This window comes from Podarcis erhardii (genome assembly GCF_964252035.2).
Source record: "Podarcis erhardii genome assembly, chromosome: 4".
Taxonomy (NCBI): domain Eukaryota; kingdom Metazoa; phylum Chordata; class Lepidosauria; order Squamata; family Lacertidae; genus Podarcis; species Podarcis erhardii.
Genome location: NC_138508.1, coordinates 65,212,006 through 65,229,482, shown reverse-complemented (window position 1 = coordinate 65,229,482; position 17,477 = coordinate 65,212,006). Strand labels below are relative to the sequence as shown.

The following is a 17,477-nucleotide window of genomic DNA, read 5'->3' as shown; positions in this document are numbered from 1 at the left end:
CGCTCAGCCACTCTTATGGCTCTTTCCCTTCGACCCTGAAGCGGAATAGGAAGGACGGATGTCGTCACCGCGGCTTCTGATTGGCTGCTCGCCTGGCCGGGGCACTTGGGTCTCTTTTCTCGCGCCACTTTCAGGCGCTTTGGCGCGAGAGCGTGGAGTTGCGGGCCGGGTTTGGAGGCGCTGCGGGCGGCAGTTTGCTCCCTCTCCGCCATGGATTTGAGCGAGAGCCCGCGCGACGGGGCTGGCGACGGCTGCCACGGAGGTGAGAGGGAGGCGGCGGCGGCGCCGTCGGGGCGGGGGTGGAAGGGAGCGAGGGGGCGAAGGAGGGAGGCAGCGCAGGGCCAGGTAAGTATGGAGTCCCGGGCGGCAGAAGCTGCAGCCGCGCGTGGTTGTTTGTCTTTTGACTTGAGGCTAAACCACTGCAAACGGGGAAGGTTGAGTTGGGGGCAAGCGCCCTGGATGGAGGGAGAAAGGCGGGACGACGTCATGTACTGGTATGTTTACCTGGAAGTAAGTCACACTGGTTCTATGGTGCTTGCTCTCGGGGATGTATGTGGGGATATTGTTTCTTCCTCCTGTGACACCTTTCATTTGCCACCAAAAACGCCAGTTACATACCTTGACATTTTACATTTGAATGATGTACATGGTTCAATAGGAATCTAAAAGAAACACACCTTTGCAAGTGCCCATTGGATGTCTTCCTCTTAACAAACCTTTGAAGTGGAGATTCTTATCTGAGTCTTTATTTGCATTGGACTAGAAATTGTGTGTGTGTGTGTGTGTGTGATAGATAGATTAATATAATATAATATGTATATAATATGTATATAATATGTATATAATAAGTATATAATATTTATATAATATGTATATAATATAATAAGTTTGGGCTGTTTCCTCAAATGGCCAGTGACTGGAGACAGCACCCCTGCAACATTGCTCTTTTCAGATGCAGCTAGCTACCTGGCAGGCTGGATAGAGTTAGGGTAATTGTGAAAGGCAAACGAACAGAGGCAGAGGCTCAACTACTAGTTGGTTTAGCTGCCTCACAAGGGAGTTGTGAGGGAAGCATGGAACACGAAAATGTTGTTGCTGCTTGCCTGTTCTCTTCAGGGTTACATAGGTTCTCCTCTCTAAAGTTAAAAAAAGAGAATTGGTGACTTGAAAGAGTTTTTATTTTGCTGAGGAGTTGGGTAAGAAGTGTCTTAAAGTCAGGTTTGTGAGATATTATGTGTAAATTGGGGGGGCATGGGGAAGAGCACAAAGGTTTGGTGAAATGAGAGGGGAGTGACTTGGCAACATTGCTGTCCAATAAAGCATGGAGCAAATGGAGTAGAAAATTCCTTTCCTCTCCTGAAGAAGTATCTGGTTTGTTGAAATGTGGGCTCATAAAAGTTACTAAGGATGTAATCTTGTAACCTTCACATCAGAGAGAGAGAAAGAGAGAGAGAGAGAGAGCTCCACAAACAAAGAGGGGCTTCTGTCAAGGTCAGCATGCAAAGTATTGCACTGTAGTTCACAAATATTACTTGCCTGGCTGCCCACACATTTCCCGGCCTGGTGCCCGTCAGATGTTTTGGACTACAATTACCATCTGTCCTGGCTGATAGGAATTGCAGTTCAAAACATCTGGAGGGCACCAGATTGGGAAAGCATATTGATGGCCTGGAAATAGGTGGGGGTGGGAGGGCCAGCTATCCTTAGTTGACAACTGCTTTCTAGCCTGATTGTCTGTGGCACGAATCACCTCCAAGCAATCAAGCAAGAGGCTATTTTCAAGCCTGCAGCAGTGTGTGTAATAATTGCTCAAAATGAAAATGCTTTTTTGTGTTTTAAAGCTGACAGCAATACTTAGATGAGCCTTGATTTTCTTCCCAAAGATCTTTTGAATGCTTTTAGAAGGAATCATTTATGGAGAACATGATGGTGATACATGGAAATACATTTCAATTGTAATCTGTCATGGAGAGAAGATTAATGTTAAGGTTTTACACTTTCCTAGTACTTCTAATTAGTACTGTTCTATAACTGTAATTGTTTAGTGATGGCAGATATTGCTGTGTCTGCAAACAGCAAAAAAAAAAGCTTTTCTGCACAACCCTAAGCTTTTCTGTTTAGAAGCCTCATAGAGTTCAATATAACATTCTCCCATTTATGTAGCCTTTATGTGCAATTTGGTCCATAAAATTAGCAAAACAGAAATGAATTTCATTTAGATTTCTGTTTTGATAAATGACAGCAAGGATATATTGATAGTAATCATTGATGATGCTTAAACTAGTGCAAGCAATATTTGGGAAACGCTTACTTAACTTGGATTAGATGGGTGTCAAACCTACTTGCTTGAACAGCAAATAGTAACGTTCTCTGAGTGTAAAGTGTGAATTAACTCTGTGTGTGTGTGTGTGTGTGTGCGCGCGCGTGCGTGCGTGCGTGCAGCAGGGATAAAGGTGTTAGCGATATCTTCTTCTGTTGCTGTTTCAGCTGCCTTCCCTGTGCATTTTAGAGCTTTACATAATTAGGGTTCTAAAATATGTGGGAAGCCTTCATGAGTAAAAAGGTGCCCTGCTTCTGACAGTCAGGTAAGTCAGAAGGTGACTGAAATGGCAACTTCTGCCCTTCCCCTGTGCCTGAATAGGGTTATTGTTAAAAAGCAATTTGAGCCAAAGGCTGAAAATATTACCTGAACAGTTGGGAATGTGAGGAGATTTTTGTATGGGGGGAGTGTCACCTGCGGGACAAGGCACCAAGATAAGGTTGCCTTCCCAAAACAACATTGAACTAAATAGTTCTTAATACAAAAAGTGTTAAGACACTTGTACAGTGATTAAAACTTTTTTTTTTGTAAGCTAGGGTTGGTAATTAACAATATTTATTCTTTCAAATATGAATAGCTCATGTAAACAGAAATGAATAAATATTTCAAATTCTTAGGCTCTAGCATATGTTGCTTGAAAGCTCTGAGAAGGCCTCATGCATCATAGAGACTTTTCACTGCTCTTTTGTATGTGTGATATGTCCATACAAGCTGAATATTGGAGGAGATGAAGTTTCATTTAGTAAAAAAAGTGAAAATGTATGCCCTGCTAATTTTGTGCTCCATGGATACCTCAGAAGCTGTTAAAATACCAAGAATGTTTGATCTGAAGGATTTAACATGGAAGCCCTGCCAGTTCACAGGGAAGACTTTTTTTTATTTTATCATCTATATAAATCCATTTATTTGCTTTTACTTTGTTTTGTGAAAGTGTCATATTCTCAGGATTAATTTTCTGGTGTCTTGAGTAGCTATAATTTTTGTGGTTTTTTTAAAGCAGGACTCGTTTATTTATTAAACCTCATATTATGCTTATTTAAACCTCATATTATGCTTAATGCTGCAATGCAAATACAGGCTGGCTACTTCTGAGTAAACAACACAGTAGACCTGGTTTGCATGTAATGCTAAGCCAAACCATGGTTTAGCACGGGTGCATGAGAGTCTGTAGGCTCCCAGACCACTTTGCTTCTTCTCTGGTCCTGCTGCTGTAAGCCAAGCCATGGCCTGGCCCAGCATGTCATCCAAACCTGAGCCTGTGATTTGTCTCACTCCAGACAAACCATGAAGCACAACCAAGTCTTGTCCTTGGCTTACAATTCATGGCCTGTCTGAAAGAGACAAACCATGAAAGCAGATTCAAAAATTATGCAAAGTCAAACCATGGCCCGGGAAGATGGCTTTTGTTTTTGTTTTGCTGTGCCAGCTGAGAGGCCCAGCTTGGGCCCATAGCAGATAGGTAGACAGGCTTTAGTTTAGAGCTATGGTCAGCTCAGCTCCACCCCCAAAACACCCTGTGTTTATTCTGGCTACTGCCTTCCTGTGTTTTTGGCAGGCACAGCTGGTGAAGCTCCCCTTGGTTGGAACAGCTGAGCAGAGTTATATGTTGGGACTCCTGTTACATCCAACTCTCCTCCACTGTGGAAGATTAGGGCTTTGGAATGTTTTGTCTCAGTGCAATCCTCATACAGTGGTACTTCGGGTTACATACGCTTCAGGTTCCATATGCTTCAGGTTACAGACTCCGCTAACCCAGAAATAGGACCTTGGGTTAAGAACTTTGCTTCAGGATGAGAACAGAAATCGTGCTCCGGCGGTGTGGCAGCAGAGGGAGGCCCCATTAGCTAAAGTGGTGCTTCAGGTTAAGAACAGTTTCAGGTTAAGTACGGACCTCCGGAACTAATTAAGTACTTAACCCGAGGTACCACTGTACAAGTTTACTTAGACATAGGCCACATGGAGTTCAGTAGGAGTCACATCCTAGGTATTTGTGTATAGAATTGTAGTCTTTTGTATTGTTTCAATGTTACCGTCAAAATACTTGTAAATAATTGACAAAACAACTAAATAAAAGGCTTTTCTGTTACACTGGATAACAACTGTAATGCAAACTCACCTGCTACAGCTCTTGACACCATTTGTACAGTCTAGCTTTGCTGTCCCTCATTCCTGTTGCACCCCCAGAAAATCCTCTGGGCTCAGGGGGTCCTCAGCAAAGGTTTGGGGAGTGGGGGACCACCATGGGTCAGTCAGAGGCAGCTTGTATGAACAGTTCCCCCTTCCTGATGCCTCCCCATGCCACACCAACAGCTTCTGACTCATGGGTGTAGTAGGGGGAGGCAGCTGCCCCCCCTCAAGTAAATAAATAACAATACTTAACTAAAAGTAGAAATTGTAGAAAAATTTTGATGGATATTTCTGAGCACTTGGGGTCAAAAGAAAGTAATTTAAAACAGCTGTTGCTGAGACATTTCATTCCCAATCTGCTGAACAGCCAGACAGAGGATGGTGACAGATGGGTATCCTGCCCCCTCCCCCAACATAAATCCTGGCTACAGCCATGTTCTGACCTGATTTTTCTGGGGGCTGTAGTGGATGCAGCCAAAATTTAAATTTTATGTTAGAAAAATGGAGACACAGAAAATTGTTAACATACTAACTAGAGAACTATGCATTAGATATATAGATTTTTGCTATGTGTAGTTAGCTATCTAAGGGACACGGGTGGCGCTGTGGGTTAAACCACAGAGCCTAGGACTTGCCGATCGGATGGTTGGCAGTTCGAATCCCCAAGATGGAGTGAGCTCCCGTTGCTTGATCCCTGCTCCTGCCAACCTAGCAGTTCGGAAGCACGTCAAAGTGCAAGTAGATAAATAGGTACCGCTCCAGCAGGAAGGTAAACGGCGTTTCCGTGCGCTGCTCTGGTTCGCCAGAAGCGGCTTAGTCATGCTGGCCACATGACCTGGAAGCTGTACGCCGGCTCCCTCGGTCAATAAAGCAAGATGAGCGCTGCAGCCCCAGAGTCGGTCACGACTGGACCTAATGGTCAGGGGTCCCTTTACCTTTACCTTACTTAGCTATCTGAGAAAAGTTCATTGCTAATCACCAGCTTCTGAGTTTGACTAATTGCTGTTCGCTGTGTTGTCAATTTTTATGTTTTCATTTTAAGAAATGGAGAACATTCTGTCAAAACATATAGTAAAATTTCTTTAATTTTTAATTTTGCAGGAAAAGTTATTCGCAGGTTTTGCTTAATTTCACATTTAAAAACCTCTCTCATTGGCCATGGCATTTGATTATTGGTATCATAATGGTGTGCTTATTTAAATGTTGTGCACTCTGTTTCTGACCTTTGTTAATAACTACTGTTGTGCCTTTCAGAAGCTGATTCTGCAAACCTTACATCTTCACGTTCACGTCGTGAGAAGAAAGTTAAAAAAGGGAGACAAGAAGCATTGGAACGTTTGAAAAAAGCAAAAGGTGGTGAAAAAATAAAATATGAGGTAACTAAAATGTTCTGGCTTTAGTTCCACGGAAATGCATAATGGGGAAGTGCTACTGTGTTGTGCTCTGTGTGTGTGTGAGAGAGAGTGAGTGTGTGTGTGTGTGTGTGTGAGAGAGAGAGAGAGAGAGAGAGAGAGAGAGAGAGAGAGAAAGGTACCTAAATTTACTCATTATATGTGCTTATCAGTGTTATCTTTATATAAATAGAAGTCCTGACCAGGTCTGCATATCTGACTTATTCATTTACTTTATTATCTGGCCCATTTGAAAAGAGGGACAGTTACAATGGTTGCTCCCAACTTCTTATTGCAGGTTGAAGAGTTCACAAGTGTTTATGATGAAATTGATGAAGAACAATACTCCAAGATTGTCAGAGAACGGCAGGATGATGACTGGATTGTGGATGATGGTTTGTGAAGTGGATTTAATTTTTCACTCTTGACTTTGTGCTGACATTAAAACAGCTATTCTTCCCTTGGTTTGGATAATCTTTGCTATATGCAATTTTTTTAAAAAAAATCCCATAGAGATTATCCAATTCCTTGTGTGCATCCAAAGGAACTTATTAAGCAGAGGGCCTTCTCAGTGGTGGCGCCTGCCCTGTGGAACGCCCTCCCACCAGATGTCAAGGAAATAAACAACCATATGACTTTTAGAAGACATCTGAAGGCAGCCCTGTTTTTAATGTTTGATGGTTTATTGTGTTTTTAATATCCTGTTGGAAGCCGCCCATAGTGGCTGGGGAGGCCCGGCCATATGGGCGGGATAATAATAATAATAATAATAATAATAATAATAATAATAATATCAAGGCTTAAAAAAGAAAGTAACTGGTCTGAACAGTGCTTTTATCGATGAGATCTGCAAAATAACTTGTGGCTTTGCAAATTGTTGACAGAAATTGGACCATAGTGTTCAGGGTGGGAGTGGGATTTTCCTCAAAACTGATGTATTAATAGAGGGGCCACAACAGCCACTTGTTGTGATCTGGTTGTGCTTACTGTAGGCCACTAGAATATGTGAAAAGCTGGCACAACCCTGTAAAAAGCTTTCAGTAAAGTAAATGGTCAGGGGTTGGTGTTAGGTTGATAGTCACAAGCTTGTCTAGCTGTTCCTGGCCAGCTTGCTATGCTTAGGTTGCTGTTTGCACCATTGCAGCCAAAGCATATGTTGGTTGGGCCATTTGGGCTTTGATCCACAAATTACGTCACGGAGGGCATGTTCACATTTAAGCTTACTAAGCAGAAAGTAGGTCATTGGTTTTTAGTAGAACTTAATTTAATGTATCAAGGAACAGGAGATGAGAATGTTGACGATACATGTGGAATCTATAAGCTGGATTTCTCCCCTGAGTGACCAAGCTGATGCATCTTTTAGAAACACCCGTCACAAATGAAGCGGTCATGTTGAATTTGTAACAATATTTTTGTTGGCAAGAGGACACTCTAAATACAAGTTACAAAATGATGGAAAATCAAGAGGAACTTGGCTGGCCTTCACACCCAGATAGAGTCTGGGTTTGTCTGCTGCCCGTTGGTTAAAGTATGACACTTTCCCTACATAGATGGTGTTGGCTATGTAGAAGATGGCAGGGAGATTTTCGATGAAGAGTTGGAAGATGATGCTCTTGATTCCAGCAAGAAAAGTGAGTGAACTTTTTTTTTTTTTAGCAGCTTTCCTGAGAGGGAGTTAATTAAAATTAGACTGAAGAATAGACACAGCAACTCATTGAAAGGGTACACATTTTTATATCGCTGAAGGACAAAGTGGAGTTTCCCTGGCGTTGCTAGGAGCGTTCAGGCTTTGGATGATGTCTTAAACCAGCGGTTCTCAACCTGTGGGTCCCCAGATGCTGTTGGACTACAACTCCCATCATCCCTGAGCTCTGGCCTTGCTAGCTGGGGGTGATGGGAGTTGTAGTTCAACAACATCTGGGGACCCACAGGTTGAGAAAGGCTGTCTTAAACGGATGTTATTCTGAAACAGTAGTGGACACTTCCAATTGCCTCTTTGAGGCCATGTCAAGAAGGACAGAGTAGAGAGCATATGCATTATATTGCTCTTATCTGTAATAAATACTTACTGGTGTTTTGCTTTTAGTGTTTGAATGTGTCAAATGCCAGTTCAGGTAACTGCGTCCTTTTTCTGCTTCAGGAAACAATTCCACTGCGTTGCTGTACAAATAAATCATTTAATCAATCAGCGTTTATGTTTTTAGAGTAGCAATAGAAAGTTAAGTTGAAAGGGGGGGGGGAGTAATTTCAAGAAAATGCTCTGAGAAGTGGCAACTGAAATATTAACAGACCTTTTGTTTATTTCATAGAAATTATACATTGCTTTATTGTAAAAAAAACCACACACCTCAAAATGGTTTACAAAAAGATAAGACAAGAAAATCAAGGAAAAAAATTGACTCTACTTTACAAGATGCAGTAGTTAAAATGCAAAAATGGATTAAAATTACCTCAACTTTCTAAGCATCTGCGTAGGCTTGTCGTAAGCAAGAATGTTTTTAGCAGGCCCTGAAAAGGGTAAAGTGAAGGTGCTTGCTTGATCTCAATAGGCAGAGAGTTCTAAAGTGCAGGTCATGTCTCATTAAATGTCCAGGTTCTTACAAATGTGGAATAGGTGTTATGTGGCCCTGGAGTAGGGCTACTTATACCCATCAAAGTGGTCAAATGGGCACGTGTAAGGTAAGGCTATTATAAGTTAACATTTTTTTAAATAGTGATTTTCATTTCCAAACTACAAATAACAACATGAGAATAGTTACACTGTATAGTTAACTAACAGAAGTTAATGTGTGCAACATTCCCACCCCCCTCTTACGTGTGGGTAAGATCAATTTCAAAAGAATAGTTGGGCTGATTTTGTGACAGTTTAACAGCCATTTAAATAACTGAAGTGTGGTTTCACTCTGTCCTCATCAAGTTTCAAGTAAACTGATGAATAATTCTATTTCATCATGACTTTATTATCAACATGTGCCAGGTGGTTTCCTTTGTATAATTTCAATAATTTGACACATTCTTTATTTTTCTTAGGCTGAGCTGAATATTAAAAGGAGCTAAATTTTCAGCATTAAAAAAACCCACAGGGTTTTCAGGTTGAAGTGGGGAATCTTTCTTTTTTTTTAAAAAAAAAAAATGCACCTCTAACAGCTTACTTTTTACTTGCTGATTTACTGCTTCTTGTTTTTCCAAACAATTGCATAGCCCTGTAAATTTAGAAAGGGAGCAGGTATACTAGGTATTCTATAGTAAGGTATTTGCAGTGGATTCAACAGGCAACTATGGCAGCTGTTTTAAAACCAGTCTACGTGAAGTCTGCTCAATGTACGGATTGTTTGTGTAACAGTTTACAACATAATCTTTAGCGTGCTGCTACGAGACATCTCTTTATATGCCTGGTGGTTTCATACAGGGTACATATAAAGCTGCATATAAACTGCTGCCCATGTAGAGCTATCTCCAGGTGGTCTGATCTTTACTTAGTTATGTAAGACCTCCAGGGCTGCAATTCTATGCCCACTTACCTTGGAGTAAGCCCTCTTGAACTCTGTTGGTCTCGTTTCTGAGTAGAAAAGCACAAGATTGCACTGTACATCAGTTTTCAAGCGAACTTTGCAGTGTAACTTGCAAGTGACTTACATGCAGCTGCTTGGTCCCTTATGGTTCATTTCTAATAATGGATGATTCAATCTTGAATATTGATCTGCAGTTGTCATTACTAATAGATTTTGACTTATCAATAGGATTGTGATATTTAAAGGTACTGTATCATTCTGCTAGGAAGAAGAGACACAACCTCTGCAAATGACAAGAAAAATGTGAAGAAGCCTCTGGTATCAAAACCAAACACTATAAAATCTATGTTTATGGCCAGCACTGGGAAGAAAAGTGCTGACGTAAGTTATATTATAAGCAAAAAATATGTCTGCCGAATTTAGACAAATAAAAAAATATATGCCCTCAGATCTGTTGCTCTGTTTGTGTTTTGAAAAAAGCTGCTGTAGAAGGGCAGCACATGATTGCTTAGCTTTCGTTGTAAATGTTGATCCTGTTTTTTCCAATGAGCAGTTTACTTAGCACATGTATCTCCTTTCACAGAAAGCTGTTGACCTGTCTAAGGATGACTTGCTAGGAGACATTTTGCAAGATCTAAATGCCGAGGTAGGAATTCATGTGTGTTCTGGGGGTGGTAGAGGAGCAAGGTGTAGAGTTTATGTTTTTAAAATGCTTGGAAGAGAACAAAATAGAGAACAAAATATAAACTGGATTAGGGACTGCAATCATATAGTCCATGTAAAGGCATACTAGGGGCCAAAGAAAATTGTAGACTTCTCTCTTCACAGAAAATGAGATCTGGTACTGGGGGCATTTGTTGCAACCACAAAAAGCTCCACATTTGTCCCTCCTTCACTGTTGGTGCTCCAATGATATGGAGAGAAACGGGGCATGCTGGAGCATATTGAGAGTGGCTTTGGAACCTGTTTCCCCACCCATGTGTCAAGTGAGATAACAGACACCAGTCCCATCGTGCCTGATTCCCTGCAGCCACTCCCCCTTCCCCGGCCAATGTGAGGCTCCCATGGCTTTGGATATGGTGGTTCCTGTGCCAGATTCTGTCTTCTCACTGCTCATGTTGCTTTCCTCTGCATAGGCAACCTGATAATACTTTAGTACCTGAAAGCAAGAAGTATTTGACCCAAAGTTAGAAAGCACCCAGTGAACTGTGGTTGCCTGTTGCAAACTGTGAGAGGATGGTAGGGCAAGGATACAAACGTACCGTATTTTTCCATGTACAGTGGTACCTCGGGTTACATATGCTTCAGGTTACAGACACTTCAGATTACAGACTCCGCTAACCCAGAAATAGTACCTCAGGTTAAGAACTTTGCTTCAGGATGAGAACAGAAATCGTGCTTCAGCGGCGCGGCAACAGCAGGAGGCCCCATTAGCTAAAGTGGTACCTCAGGTTAAGAACAGTTTCAGGTTAAGAACAGACCTCCAGAATGAATTAAGTACTTAACCTTAGGTACCACTGTATAAGACACCCCCATGTATAAGATGACTCTTATTTTTTAAAAACCCAAAATTAAGAAATTAAGTCGTTTAGCGTTTTTGGGGGGTGGGGGAGGTCACTTCTGCCAGTCACTCACTGCTCGCTGCCACCAACAGCCCACCCGCCACTTGCCACAGCTGCCAATCGCCTGCTCAATTGCCGCAGCCACAGCCAATCGCCAGCAGGCTTTGCCGCAACCACCAATCACCCGCCCAATCACCGCTGCCAATCTCCTGCTTGCTGCTGCCATTAATCACACGTCCCCCCCCTCTCCATGTATAAGACGACACCCAATTTTTGCCTAAATTTTTTGAGCAAAAAGCATTGTCTTATACATGGAAAAATAAAATAATAACTAAAATCCCGTACCAGGGTTGCCCTTTCTTCAAAGAACTGGTGACTGTTCGGTGTGGGGAAGGGATATAAGGGGTGTATGCATTTTTATGTGGAACATAGCAAACTCTTATCTTTCTTTTGTAAGTTCTGCTACAGCAGTGACTGATGCCTAATGTTTTTCTCCTTTGTAGCCAGTTCCCTTAGCACCACCACCGGTTGTAGTTCTAAAAAAAAAGAGGCTTTTTGGAACACCGTTGAATCCCTTTTCTGTGCAATCTCAAGTGTCCAAGGTAATATTCCAAAATGGAAATGTTAAGATTTCTGGGAAGTTTATGTGTCTGTTGCTTTAGAACTTCCATATGCTTCTTGATATTTTAAAATCTTAGTTTGATTTGTTGCTGTGTGAACAAAAAAATAAAAAAAATAAAAAAATTCAAAGCTAGCAAAATCAGTATAGTTAATATCAGCTGGAATGGGAAAAAATGCATTTGGCTATCAGTTGTATGGTGGCTTTGTACCCCAAATCTACTGAAATAAACTTAATGTTTCAACTTACATTCTTTGGAGAGGATATAGTAGTAGAGGACAGTGTTTAAAAGGCCTTGCCTACATCTAGCCCTTTTGAAAATAGGTGTGGGTGTTCCTATTTGAAATACAGGTGCATTGGCTGGAATGAAACTTGCGCTTCCCTTCCTCCTCTGGGATGTCTGGGAGAAGAACTTCCCTTTTCACTCAGCCCAGTGCTCTGATGGAAACTGCGATATTTTTTCCTTCCGTGGTGGTGGTGCTGCTGCCACTGGAGGGAAATTGTAATGAGCGACTGGCAGGCTACTCTTGAAGGCTTGCTAGTCCAGCTGAAGTCCCCAGGCCAGGGGTTTGCCACCCTAATCTGATTTTTAATTAAAATTACTTGTGCTTATAGAGAACGTCTTCTGAGGTGAGAAAACCTGCCACGTCTGTCAAAAAAGAAGTTTCTTCACCAAATTCATCTCATAAGAATTCAGCCTACACAGCTAGATCAGATGTAGTCAAAGAAGAGAGAAGTGAACCTGAAAATGGAATGCAAATGGTTGAAAATGGAGAACAGAAAAAAGCTAAACAAGAGGAAGCTACTATAGGTAATTGTTATATTTTGGTAATAATGCTCATCGCCTTGTATTTTCAATTACATTTACCTCTGTGGTTGATAGTTTATTTGGTGATGTTTGACTTTATTTTATATTGTATTTGTACATATTAATGTTCTTATAGAAACCATATTAAAATCGCGGTGTGAAAAAAATAACTGCCAAAATAATCTAAATAAATAAAATAATTGAAATATAGTACATTGAGTCTTAAAGTCTCTGCATAATGCTTACAGAAGATGAACAGGCTATAATGGATTTTGATGACGGGGACTTTGATGAATCTATGGAGGAAGGTGCAGTTGTAGAAGAATCGGTCACGATCCTGAAGGAAGAGGTGAAAACAGAAGATAGACAAATACAGCAAGTGGACTCTGTGAAAACAGGCTCATATTTCTTGTAAGCACTCAAAAAAATCCTTAGGGACTTTTTCTTCTGGTTTCCACTTTTAACTTTCTTCTAAGTTCACTAACAGTATGAAAAGCTTCTCAAGGCTTCATAGAGATGGAGAAATGTTCTCAGAAGATGTTAGTTGACTTGCAGTAATAAACCTAAGACTATCAAAAGCTTTTCTTCAGTGTTCTTCTGAAGAAAAGATGACCCTTTAAAATACTCACTTCACATGTAAAGCTATGCCTTTCCCCCCCCTTCCTCATGTATTGTATTTCAGAAACTCTCCCATCCCTGATGTTTCTTGTTGGGACAGAATTGATGAAGAAGAAGATGGGCAGCTAGCTTCTGAAATTCAAGTGGATTCCAGTCAGTTACCCTTAATAAATGGGGAAGATGGGGAGCAGATCTTCAGGTTCTATTGGCTAGATGCTTATGAAGATCAGTATAATCAACCAGGTATGTATACAGTGGTACCTCGGTTTAAGAACAGCCCTGTTTATGAACTATTTGGTATACGAACTCTGCAAAACCGGAAGTAGTGTTCCGGTTAGCAAACTTTACCGCAGTCTACGAACGGAAACCGAATGGTGGAAGTCCACTGGTGGCGGGAGGCCTCATTAGGGAAAGCGCTTCTCGGTTTAAGAACAGCTTTGGTTTAAGAACGGACTTCCAGAACGGATTTAGTTCAAAAACTGAGATAGGTAAAGGTAAAGGTACCCCTCCCTGTCTGGGCCAGTCGTGTCCGACTCTAGGGTTGTGCGCCCATCTCACTTAAGAGGCCGGGGGCCAGCGCTGTCCGCATACACTTCCGGGTCACGTGGCCAGCGTGACAAGCTGCATCTGGCGAGCCTTCCTGTTAGTAAGCGGTCCCTATTTATCTACTTGCACCCGGGGGTGCTTTCGAACTGCTAGGTTGGCAGGCGCTGGGACTGAGCAACGGGAGCGCACCCCACCGCGGGGATTCGAACCGCCGACCTGACGATCGGCAAGTCCTAGGCGCTGAGGTTTTACCCACAGCGCCACCCGCGTCCCCAAAAACCGAGATACTACTGTACATAAGAAAATTCCTCTTTACTCTCCCTGCCTTCTTTTCACCAAAGTTATAAAGGACCATTTTTCAAAAGGGGCTTATTGTCCACTACTTTCCTTGAAGCTGAATGTCTGTTATGTCTGAACGTCAAGAGAAACATCTGCTTTGATACTGACTAGGCATAAACTTAAATCTATATATTAGTATCTTCAGGTTTCAAAAGGCTGGCTGAGGCCTCAGTGCTGCAGTGTGTTGGAAGACGTTGATTTGCAGTGGAGGGGAGGTGCTTTAACCCTTCAGCCATTTCCCCCGTGCAGCTTTCCCACACATGGTTAGGACTATGTTCCGAAGGGCATAAAAGCTAAATGCCATTGCTTGTTTTTAATGGGCTGGATCAGTACTTTTTTCTCCCTTTCTCAGAGGAGCTCTATATCCAGGAGAAGCTCCTGTTGGAGGGAAGGGGTGGCAGAGGTTGGCACAACAGACTGTGGGGTGAAGGGGGTAATTGGTGAAAATTGCCGGGGGGGGGGCAGTCCCCTGGGTGGAATTTTACCCATTGATAATCTGGATAGAGCCCAATAATAAGTGTAGCCCTAAATCAGCTTGTGCAGTGGGCTAGAGCTGTATCAATAGCCTCATGGCAGCAGAGTCACTGCAGATTACTGGAAGGGGTGAGACGGTGGAGGGATCGGGACTGTGTGGCCACGTGGGTGATGCTGTCTGGCCACCTCTTTGTTCATACCAGTAAACAGCAGTGATCCCACTGCCAAGTGGCTCCACCACAGCCATCAAACGGCTCCTTCCCCTGCTCCACACACACAGAGAAGTCCCTGGTAAAGGCTCCCTTTTATCAGAAATAAATTTTCCCTTTAATTTCTAGGGCTTTACCATAATGTACCTTAATTTGTATGCACATCAGATTCAGGAAGGAGTAAAATGAAGGTTAATGGCTACAGCTTGTTCAGCTCCCCCTCCCAGACAAACATTCATTTAGATCTTGGGCAGGGGATTAAACGCTGAATATACCCAATATTTTTGTGAAAGTAGCTAATGATCACTGAAGTTTGGGTGAAACTGGGGACTAATGGGAAGGGGGCAATCCTATCCCTAAAAACTCTTGTTTAGTGTTTTTACTTTTATCTTGGATTCTGCACGGTGGCTTCTGAATGGTGTATAATTATGAAAAGACTTGTTCCTTGATTATGAAAAGAGATCCTGTCGTCATAACTTTTCAAGGATGAATAATAAAGACTGCACCTGGTTTCAATTAGTAATGTAGAGGAAAATAAATTTTGGCATTACTTTTTGTTTAAAAGAATCATAATCATTATAGCAAATGAGGTATTAACTGTATTATGTGAAGGATTCATATTATACCAGGATGAATAAGAATTTCACACAGTTCCTGCACACCCACCCCATAATGGTTAGAGGGTAAGACTGCAAATGGCTTAATTTCTTGATTTCATATATCTGCTATAAATCACATTAACATTAGCTAGTGGAGATATAGTTTTTGTAACTGCCCTTGCCTTTACTCATTTTTGTTGTGTGGTAGGAATGTTTAGTATTCTATGGGATGAGAAACTCTTCTGAGCTGTCCACAAGGATAACTGCATTTCAGTACTTGTAGCTGCAAGTTGTGAATGCCTGTTTTTATGTATAATAACCGTTGAGACACTTTGGACCATTAGTCTTTGAATGTATCGGCCCAATCATTTTTGCCATCGTTGCTTGCTTCTTTCAATCATCTTATGATATAATTCACATGACCATAGTCCTTTGAATGCGATAGCCATCCTCAGAATGGATTTTCAAACATTTTGGGTAGTTTGCTGCACTTGTACTGACCTGCGGTTGAATGAAGATTGAAATGGGGAGAACAGGATCCACGTTGATTTCATGTAAAACGAATGTACTCACATTATTAAGATACCAAGTTATCCCAGACATTTAATGACAGACATCTTCAATACCTATATCTCCTTTGCCTGTATATTGAAGTGTTTTATAGTGACAAATTTAAGTTTACTGATTTCAGTGGGTCTGCTCTGCATATGGCATGGTCATAATACAGTCTAGGAAAATGTATAACCTGCTGCTTCCCCCCCCCCAACAGAAATAAGCAAAGTGGCTTGCAAAATAAAATAAGCAAAATACAATAATGAAACGAAATAAAAATATAATATCCAAGCACTAAAACCAGCATTAAAAATGAGGAGTACTAGGAATAAGGAGGGGTAAGTAACAGAAGGTATGGGGAGGTGTAGTTTCAAGTCTCTTTTTGAAACAAGGTGGCATTTAATACCTTGCATACCATCGTGATGTGTGCCTGCATAGTACAAGACTCTTAAAGCAATCACTTGACTGTGGAGTACTGACTTTCAGCAGATGGAGCTGTCAATTAGGGACTACAAATTGGAAATCATTCTGCTCCCATGGGTGAATTAGTGTGTTTATTCAGTAATTCTTAGTATTGCAGCTTTTCCATTAGCAGCTGTGCTACGCTGTTTTGATTAACGTGCATTGTCTGTCTTTACCTTTTCATTTTAGGAGTGGTATTTCTCTTTGGTAAAGTGTGGATTGAATCGGCACAGTCCTATGTGAGCTGTTGTGTGACAGTAAAAAATATTGAGAGAACTATTTACCTACTCCCACGTGAGTCGGTACGTCCTTTTATGCTGGAGACTTCTCTGTCATAAATTGTCTGTTTATGGAAAGTTATTCAGGCAAAATGCATTATTACAAATTTATGGAATACTAGTGGCAGGTGCCTGGTGCTGCCTTGGAATTTTTAGAAACCAACAAATACTGTGATTTTTTTAATGAATAGTGCAATGGTTTAGGGTTACGTCATGCCACAGTTGTGTTTTGGTTGATCTTGAATCAAAGGGGCATCCAACATCCAAACATCAACAAAGACCACTGCTTCACCTTGGGAGCTCTCAAGCCAAGTTTGTTGATGATCTCTTGAGAGATGGTTGAACTTGAGCCCTGAAAAGGGGGAAGTCATGCCAAAGTGACATATTGGTTCGCCATCTTGAATGGTGGTCAATGGCCCAACACCAACATAAACCACCCCGCCCCCATTTCGGAAAGCCTTGTGCTGAGTTTGGCAACTACCGTATTTTTCCTTCTATAACACGCAGATTTTTTCTCCTAAAAAGGAAGGGGAAATGTCTGTGCATGTTATTGAGCGAATGTGTGGTCCCTGGAGCCAAATGGCGCGAGGGGAGGCAAAAAAAATCAGGCAAAAATCAAATCGCGCGTCTCGGAGAAGGGAAACCTGAAAAGAGGAAGCGGCTGCTTTCCTGCATTCTGCCTCAGGGTCTTACTGCCCACCCACCTCTGTTTCCTTGCTTTGTTTGCTCAAACGGAACAAAGAGCAGGGAAAGCCCCTCCCCTCCAGGCAAGCAGAGGGGAAAGCAGAGTGTCGTCTCTGTGCTCCGTGCTGCTGAAAACATGCGGGAGAGAGAGAGAGAGAGCGCGCGCGCGCTGGCTGGCTTGGGTGGGTAGGTGAGGGAAAACTTTTGCCTTCCTTTCCTCCCTCCCGTTATACCCCTCTCCTGCATTCTTAGCCAGCTGCTTCTCTGCACACCCCTCTCGTGCTCCTTGTCCGTTCTGTGTTTTTCCTTCCCTCCCCACTTAAAGTGTGGTTAAAAAGCATGGATCCACATGGATCCTCAGGATCTTTGCATTGGGT

The 17,477-nt window shown here is 42.0% G+C and overlaps 1 protein-coding gene across 2 annotated transcripts in view; it reads left to right on the top strand.

Annotated features, from left to right (window-relative positions):
- The first annotated feature begins 93 nt into the window (after window positions 1-93).
- Window positions 94-17,477, top strand: part of POLA1 (DNA polymerase alpha 1, catalytic subunit) — a 179,094-nt gene continuing 161,710 nt past the window's right edge. Inside the window, exons 1-11 of one of the 2 annotated variants that reach the window (XR_014155869.1) lie at window positions 94-262; window positions 5,702-5,823; window positions 6,137-6,233; window positions 7,389-7,469; window positions 9,616-9,731; window positions 9,934-9,996; window positions 11,416-11,514; window positions 12,147-12,342; window positions 12,588-12,750; window positions 13,022-13,200; window positions 16,328-16,440. Coding sequence is in view for 1 of the 2 variants with exons in the window: in XM_081858858.1 (XP_081714984.1) it covers window positions 211-262; window positions 5,702-5,823; window positions 6,137-6,233; window positions 7,389-7,469; window positions 9,616-9,731; window positions 9,934-9,996; window positions 11,416-11,514; window positions 12,147-12,342; window positions 12,588-12,750; window positions 13,022-13,200; window positions 16,328-16,440 (1,281 nt within the window). In the remaining variant the exon portion in view is untranslated. The remainder of the gene's footprint in view (window positions 263-5,701; window positions 5,824-6,136; window positions 6,234-7,388; window positions 7,470-9,615; window positions 9,732-9,933; window positions 9,997-11,415; window positions 11,515-12,146; window positions 12,343-12,587; window positions 12,751-13,021; window positions 13,201-16,327; window positions 16,441-17,477) is intronic. The other variant, XM_081858858.1, reaches the window with a different exon arrangement.